Genomic DNA, 8,691 nt, shown 5'->3' on the forward strand with positions numbered 1-8,691 from the left:
TTAGCTTCTGAGCACTTTGCTTTTGGATCCAGTGGGTGCTGCCTGCAAGCTGAGGCAGCACCCACTCAGCTAGCACCCCACCTGGGCAGCCCCTGGGGGTGCTGCCACCACAGATGGAAGGACCGGGCCCCCTTGCAGCTCAGGGGCTACTCAGCACAGCAGCAACTTGTGCAGGCAGGCTGCACTGAGAGACAAAAAAAAAGCAGGGAGCCTGATCCTTTTTTTTTTTTTCTTCCTGTGGAGCTTGGCTGCCTCTCCCACAGCCAAGGGGTGAGCTGCTGGCAGGCCCTGAGCTATGGGGAGGCCTGGACCTTTCCTTCACGGCAATGGTGCTCCCTGGGGCCACTCGGGCAGGCAACAAGTGGGTAGGTGCTGCCCCAGCTTGGTGGCAGCACCCAGTCTGATCCAACTGTTCCCTGAGCCCAAGCTGGGGCAGCATCTGCCTGCTAGCAGCCCGACCAGGTGGTCCCAGGGGGTGCAGCTGCCACAGAAGGAAGGACCGGGGTCACTGCAGCTCAGGGGCCATTCAGTCCACTGGCAGCTCGCTCCCCAGCTGCAGGAGACATGGGTAGTCTCCGCCAAAAAAAAAAAAAAAGGATCGGCCCCCTCGCCACCTCTACCTTCAGTCCACCTCTCCTGCAGCTGCAGGCGGGGAGGGGATAGGGGCTGCCAGCTGTCAAAGGCTGTAACGTTACAAATAGCTATGTTGCAAATTAAACTACATGAGGATGTGGTTTAGTTTGTAATGTAGGAAACTCATTTAAATCATAAGGAACCCCCGCACATGTACAGTGTGACGCAATTAAACCGCAAAAATGGCCATATTTTATCACGTGTACAAGTACCCTTGGCTGCTGCTCTTAACTGGCCTACTTTTCACACATTTATTTTGTCCACATTATAAAGAAAAAAGCCTTTGGCTACAAATAGTGCTCTGCTATGTTCCTTATCTCCTTGCTCTCCCGCACTCCAGGTCATGAGTTGTTTTTTTTATTACCCTCCTTTTTCTCTTTGGTGACCTGCATGTTGCTTCTGTGCTGCTCTTTAGAGCTTCCATGCCACAAAACTACAAGCCTTCTGTGCCTTCCAGAATCAAGGCATAATACTCTAATTAAACTATAATTTCTTTGCTTTAATTAGTTTTTAATTACAGAAGTCACATCCAAGGCTATATATAATCTTTCCCTTAAACAAGTATGGGGTTTAACCAAGACAAGTAGTAAATTTTTGTGTAGTGTAATTGAGAGTGCTTCAGCCTCTGGCAAGTGTTTTGTACTCCTGTCAGTACATGCATCTAAAAACCAAACAAAGCCAGAAAACTCTTTAATGTGTTGCTGTGCAGACCAAACAGACCCTCCTTTAAATGAAGCATGAATTCATTCACATAGGTCTCTTATAAAGTGTCAAATGTGGCTAATAGGACAAAAGTCCATTCTGTGCAAATGTTTATCTTTTTACTACATCTCTATTCTGTTGCCCCATTCTCATGCTGGCCGTTTCTATGCTCTACAGCAGACCAGAGGCATAACCGGACAGTTCTGTACCCTGGGTGGCAACCGTGCATGGGGCAGCAGCTGCAGCCAGATTGCCTCCCACCTTTAAATCAACACCTGGGGCCTAATACACCAGTTGCTCCACCTTAGTTATGCTACTGAACCAAACACCAGGTAAAATATTTATCACAATAGTATATATTTAATTGCTGGTGGTATTGTTCATAAAGTGCAGTCTGGCTTCTTCATGGGAAAACTATTGGTGGAACTTGCCCAGAAATCCCACTTTATAGCACAGAGCCCAGTCATTTGGGCTGGCAGGTATTTGCTGCCAAGGGCTTGCTTCATAGCTTCCTCCATTGAAGTGAACCTTAGGGAGCACCTGAGGCAAACTGCTTAGCCTGTAACTGATTTATGCCACAAAGTCAGCCTGAATTTCTTTCACTAGCAAGAGTAGTTATATTGCAGCCAGGCAGGTATGTGTACTTCATTTTCATGCAAAAATAAAAAAAGGCCCACCCCCATTTTCATAAGAGCAACCTTTCTAGTTAGGGACTTTAACCTGAAAAGGGCTGACTTGAGTAACAGGTCCATGCACTAGTAACAAAAAAGCCAGGTTGACATCTCAGCATAACTAAGAGCATACAAAGTTCTTTCACTGGGTTTGAAGAACTGACACAATTATTAGACAGTTTGTACTAGAGCTATTGGGGTACAGTAATGAATAGGCTTGTTTCTAAACCACAGAACATTTTTTTAGTTCTTCCAACTAAATGGAAAAGAGTTGAAGATGACTACTGAAAATAAGCACCCCAAAAGGGGAAAGAGACATTTTCTTTCTTTCCTAACTTCTCTAGACATTTGAAAACCTGCCAGTGTGCTAACATGTGACATCCTCTATGGGCTGCATACTGTGACTAACAGGTACTGCCTTGCTCTAAACTTCTGGAATACTGAGAGGAAAAGTAAGATGCAGCAGTAGAGACTAACTTGGACACTAGAAAGGACCTTGTTTCTGCACCACCCGAGATGGTACAGTTGAAAATGCAAGTGTTTTGGAAACGAAGGTAACTTTGACCTACTCCTTAGGTTTACTACTCCCTTACTTGTCAGGAGAAACTGTTAGCAAGATTAAATGGTGAGCTCTAGTGAGGTATGTGTCCTAGTTGGAAGAAACAAGAACATTCTCATTTGTCCATACTTTGCTGACATAAATCTACACAATGATAGGAGAAAGCTAGCTGGCCTAATACGCTTCACACTTCCACACACCTGAATTTCATCTTTCTACTTTGTGTTTCAGTCACTTTTTCTGTTGATTGATTTTGTATGTATATTACTAATGTGTCTTTTACTGGATTTCTTATTAATGTGAACCTTTTTTATCTAAACACTTTAAAATAATTGTTACCTTGCACTTTTACTTGAAAGTAAACTCATCTTTCTTGAACATTTCTTATAAATTTAACCCTTATCTACGTTGGCTTAAGTTGTTTGCCTGCCATAGCAATCACATCATGTAATACAAGTGTATAACAATTAGAGCTAGTTCAGTTATAAACAAAAACATTGTTAGAAGTGGTAAAATAGTAATGTAATAGCATTGCACTTGCTATCAGAAAAACACACATGAAAAGAAAACCAAACATGTTACTCACATGATTACTCACACACCCCAGGTAGAGGTCTTATCTGAAAGGAGGAGGTTAAAGAAAGGAATTGAAAGAATGCCCCAACAAAGGTGGTTCATGGAGTGGACTATTGTGTATCTTTCAAAAACCCTGTAAGCTAAAACCTTAACTGTAATTAGCATTAGTTATGAGGGAGAAGGATCTTGCTTACTAGATTGGCTACAAAGCATTTTCCTTCATTAAGTGAAATTTATAAAAGCCAGGTAAAGCATTTCTTTCATGAAAAGGAAACAAGAACCATACCTACATGCTGGTCACCTAACGAAAGATTAAAAAATCAGTACAATACAAGATGAAATGATAGTTTGGCACCATTTGAGAAAACAATTATACTCCAGAACTGCCAAGATATCTGGCAGTTGGATGAACCTCAGTTGGATGTTTTTGATTTTGTAGACCACTCTGCTACTTAGTTAGAATCCATGGGTCCATGGTTTACCAGTTTGAATTGTAAAATAGATTGTGTAATATTGCTGTGTTTTAAAACATCAGAACTTCAGGCTTTGTGAAGCATCTTCTAGAAGTGTGCACTGTGCCATGGATTAAACGGTATGGGTCCGTATGGAATGCATGTGAAGTTTCCAAAAAATGCCCTGCCAGACTTCGTTCTGCTGGGCAGCTGAAAATGTAAAGGCAGTTCAGAATCATATATATGGTGATATGATTTTGGCAGCTATCAGAAGATGAAAGATGCTAAAAGTTAAGGCCTTTATCTGCAAACAATAGTGTATTAATAAATTCTATATCATATTTACAAATGCTTTCTCTTGTATTAAAACTAATAGTATTCTGTTCACAGTGCCATTGTTTATACAGGTAGCAATCCCATAATACTTCAGTATTTTGGCATGGGAATCAGTAGCGCTTTATATTTACAGAAAATGTACACGTGTGAATATAAACATATAATTGAAACAGAGTCATCAAAAAGGTCTGATTATGTTGCAAAGTTTTAGACTGTACAACACCTTCCCTTTGACTTGCTAGGGAATGCTGTTCCTTGCAGGGAGAAGATGTCACTCTACCTAAAGTGGCATAAAAATGACTTAAAAAATGAATCTTGTCATGCTTGAGTTTTGTGTACATAGAGCAACCTCGGTCCAAAGGTTTTGGATTTGTTGTCTGGTGCACAGAATACAAAAGTTAAAAAGGGGTTTTTTTGAATTATTAAAATAACAAGATTTTTCTCTCCTGTGTGCACTCATACTTGACCGATATTCTCAGAGTTCTGAAGATGCTGGTGGTTTAATGTGCAGCCCAGCTGCCAGACTGGAAACTGTATGGTGCTCCAGGCCTACATACAGGTATGTGTCACACTATGACCCATGGTGAATGAAATACGGCCAAGACCGTTTCTTTTCTCTCTCATGTTTTCTCTGTAATCCTCCCGTGTTACTTGGTAGCCATTTACTGGCTCAGCTTCTCATTCAAGCAGTTAATGATCAGAAGTGATGAATGGCTTCAGAAATATTTAGAAATAGGAGGAGGAGGGTGGGGAAGTCAAAGGAGCTCAAAAACCAAACCCAGCATTCAAGTGGGTTTATTTACGAGGACCCTTCCAGCTTCTGCTTCCCCTGTCGTTCCCTTTCCATGCTGTTGTTGATGGCCTCATGGTCCTTGCGGTTTTGTTCACTGTTGTGACCAGCGAGGAAGAGACAGCAGTACTATAAGGAAGAGTGCAAAGCTGGCACTATGGGGTGTCCCCTTCATTTAAAGTCTGGTCCTCATTTTCAGTCACTTGACCTGAGTGGTCATTACTCCTGCTACTGCTGTGTTGCTTGTGGAGCAAACTCCTCCAATTGGCCTTGTTCCTCCTGAGATGGCTTAGCATGTTTTCAGAGAGGGGAGTGTCTCCAGTAAACTGGGCCCATTTTTCAAAGAGTGGCTCTACGATGTAGGACATGAAGCCTGGGAAAACATGAAGCAAAGCATGTCAGGAGCTGAATCATTAACCAAATCAATGTCCAGCAGCACGGGTCAGGAGACTGGAAGTGACTAAGGTCTCAGAACCCCAAAGAGAAATAACAATAAACCCATTTCCCCTAACCAGTAGATTGTGTAATATGCACCCACTTGAACCACTGCTTATGTTAAAAGGTAACCAGCTTTTGCCACATATAATATAGTGAAATCTAAAACACAAGCTCAACCCTTAGGCAACCTCCTGTCCTGTAATATCCCTGAATAATCCTGGTTCTTTGGATGAATCTGGTATCTTTTATTAGACCAACTTAAATAGTTGGGGAAAAAAAATTAAGCAAGCTTTCAGATTCTTTTGGGTTTTGAACCCGAAAGCTTGCTTAACATTTTTTTTCCAACTATTTAAGTTGGTCTAATAAAAGATATCAGATTCACCCAAAGAACCATGTCTGCCTGTGTCCTTAGACCAACACGGCTACAACCTACACCCCTGAATAATCCTAGCACTTCCTCTGTACCATTTTTCTCTAGCTAAGTGTTAGAAGGCATCTTTCTTAAGCAGCTGACTTTTGTCTTTCCCTTGAATAGTTGTGTTAGACAGGCTTCTCTTTGGGCATTTGTTTTGTATGTCATGATTCTTGGTTCTGAGCTGCATGTTAGAAAATCTCTGACCCAGAAACAAAACCTGTTGGATTATTTATCTGCACCTATTATTTGGAAATGGCTACAGCACAACTAAGGTGGCATGTTTTAGTTTTAGTGCTGTTTACAATCAGGGGGTGCAGGTTCGTGTTATGTGTAGTGGAGAAAAGATTACTGAGAGTGTAGGCTGATGTATCATTTGAGATGTTTCAAAGGGCTTTGGAACCCCTTTGAAGTATTTCAGAAGGCTACCACACAGACACACTGGTGGGATAAACCACTCCCATCTGTGACAGAATAGTACCTGCAGGGAGCTGGTATTATTTTGTACTGTTTTGTTCTATTGTACATTTGTGCAGGTGGTTGGTCCTCCAGAATCCCAAGATGCAATGTCCACTTACCCTCACCCCAGCACCCTGACTGTATTTGCCCATCTCTTTTTCCTCTCCCTGTACTCCATGCACTTGGGCTGCTCCTTGAAGCTCTAATACTTGGGACACTGCTACTCCCTGCCCTCTGGCCCCAGGAGTCCCAGTGACCAGGGTGTTTCAAGTGCCAGGAGGCCTGGGCTTTGAAGCAGAGGAAGCACCCTGACTCCCAAAAGTCCCAACCTAGAGAGCAGCAGTGCCCTTGAAAAAGCAGGGCCACAGCTGCAGTGCCCCTGTGGTATACCCTGGTTCCAACTGGGAGGTGTAAGGGGCTGTACGTGTGTCCTGGAGCTGACGTGCTATGTTTTTTAGCACAAAATATTTCAAATGGTCCATCTGTTTCCACCCTGAATGCCCTGTTTGTGTATGGCAGCACAGAGACTAGGATAGCGGTCTAAAGCTGTATGGTGGCTTTTCATTCCACACAGGGAAAATGATCAAGTGCTTCTAAATATTGGGAGGGTATTGTTCTGCTAGCCTGTGAGCAGGGAGAAAGGAGTTTGCAAATCACACATGGATAGTGAATATTTGACTACATCTGTAACTGAGGAAGGTTTGATATAATCTTAGATGATCAAAAATCATTTTAATGGAAGCAAAAATTGAGACAGTGATTCAAGGCTGTGATTTAATTTGATCCTAAAAGCGGGCAGCAGAAACAATGCCTTTTAGTTCTGCTTTTGGATCTTCCTGAAACAAGCTACTGCACCCATTTCTAAATAATGCAGTAGAGCAAATGCTCACAGATATGCACCGCTGGCTGGAAAACCTGCTGCAGATGAAAAAAATCTCACAAATAAGTGAACCAAAGCAATGCCAGGATAAGCATGGTTTGTTCATCAGACAAGTGTTTTACAAAGCATAACAGAACACTGACTGCTAGACAAAGAAGTATTACACACAACTAAGCAAGTTTTAATGTTTAATCAGACCTCAATACAACACTGCTATTCAATCCTGGCTGAGAATAATGGCACAGCAAACAGACTGTGTGAATTAGCACTGATTAACAAGGTTGTGTCTCATTTTAAATAAACATATGAATACACATTTAATATATATGCATTTTCACAGAGGATGTTATATTTTGGAAAAATTATATCTAATCCAATAAACAACATATATGTATTTGTGCATGTAAATATACTTTTAAAGTCCTTGTCTTCTTTATACATTTCTGTTTATGCCAGATGGATATTTATTTGTCGATGGACTAAGACAAACCAGGATAGCTAGCATCCAATAACCTGAAAGAGCTTCTGAACCTAGTTATTCATCACAAAATACCTATGAAGGATTATGCTAATTCCTGCTTTCCAGATAAAGAAATTGAGGCTATCCGAGGTCAGAGATGGAACGTCATAGCCAGAATTAGATTTTAAGGCAGCTTGATACCCCCTGTCTGCTCTTACTGTCTGCTGGTGGTGCTGATGAGTACTGCCTCTCACACATGCCACGGTACAACTACCCTAAACAACAGGTGCAGTGAAGCAATCTTTTGGATGAACAAATCTAGATGCCTGAGTGTGCTACCTCTTGCACAATCCTAACCTTACTAGGGATCTGGACGTATATCATTTACCTTGGTATAAACAAAGTTTGGACGCACACCATATGAATTTATACTAGTTTACCAGGATTCAGTGAAGAGATCTGGAAAAATCAGAAGTAAAACTACATCACTGTGAGTTTCACTGATATAGGTGTCAGGTAGCTGCTTCTCACCCAGGACAGGCTAAATATAAACAGGCTATTACAGGTGCCTCTGCCACCTAGTGGCAAGGTATGGTAATGGTGCCTATTCCAGCAACTATCCTGAGAGCTGACTCTCTGTCCACTCCAAACACTGGTATAACACACATTGGTTTCTGGTATAACATATTGGTTTCTGTACACTGATATAAATTATGAGTCTGGTAAGTATCACATATCTAGACCATAAGGAAATGACTTCTGATATGTAAATTGGGAAAGGTCTGGTATTTACATCACTGTCACATGGCAACACTTGCTAGGAATGGTGATGCTATATGGTCTGAACAGTCTTCTGGCCGTGTGAAGAGATGAAGGTCTCATGATTTGCTGGTTTTACCTTCCTTACGGTATGTCTACATAGCAACCTCAGGCACATGGAGATAGATCGGAGCTAGCTAGCTAGCTGACCCTGTAGCTTCAGTGGCTGGGAGCTCAGGGTGGGCTGAAGACTTGTGTGGCTAGCTTAAACAGAGCTCCATGTTGTCATGGCTGCACTACTGTCAGTACCTGAGCTAAGTAATGTAAAACTGTCACACATATGTCTATGTGAACTGCAGTCATTGTAGTGCAGGCATACCCTGGATGACTTAATTTATTTTTGTCCTAAAGTTGTTTTGGGACCTTACCCTTAGTGAACTTGCTAGAACATCTGCTCTGGGAGAAGAGATCTGAGAGACAAGTCTTGTATTCATTAAGATGAACCTGACCTCAGTGCATCAAAATAAATTGTCCAGCTCCAAGCAATTGTGTGTGTGTGCTGGG

At 42.0% G+C, this 8,691-nt stretch overlaps 1 protein-coding gene across 3 annotated transcripts in view; it reads right to left on the bottom strand.

The window, feature by feature from the left end:
• Positions 1-964: 964 nt before the first annotated feature.
• Positions 965-8,691, bottom strand: part of PDE7B (phosphodiesterase 7B) — a 373,129-nt gene continuing 365,402 nt past the window's right edge. For all 3 annotated transcript variants that reach the window (XM_019527215.1, XM_019527216.1, XM_019527214.1), the window contains one exon: positions 965-5,092. In XM_019527215.1, coding sequence (XP_019382760.1) covers positions 4,875-5,092 — 218 coding nt within the window. In that variant the 3' untranslated portion in view covers positions 965-4,874. The remainder of the gene's footprint in view (positions 5,093-8,691) is intronic.

This window comes from Gavialis gangeticus, unplaced genomic scaffold (assembly GCF_001723915.1).
Source record: "Gavialis gangeticus isolate Ggan-Ray unplaced genomic scaffold, GavGan_comp1, whole genome shotgun sequence".
NCBI classification, from domain to species: domain Eukaryota; kingdom Metazoa; phylum Chordata; order Crocodylia; family Gavialidae; genus Gavialis; species Gavialis gangeticus.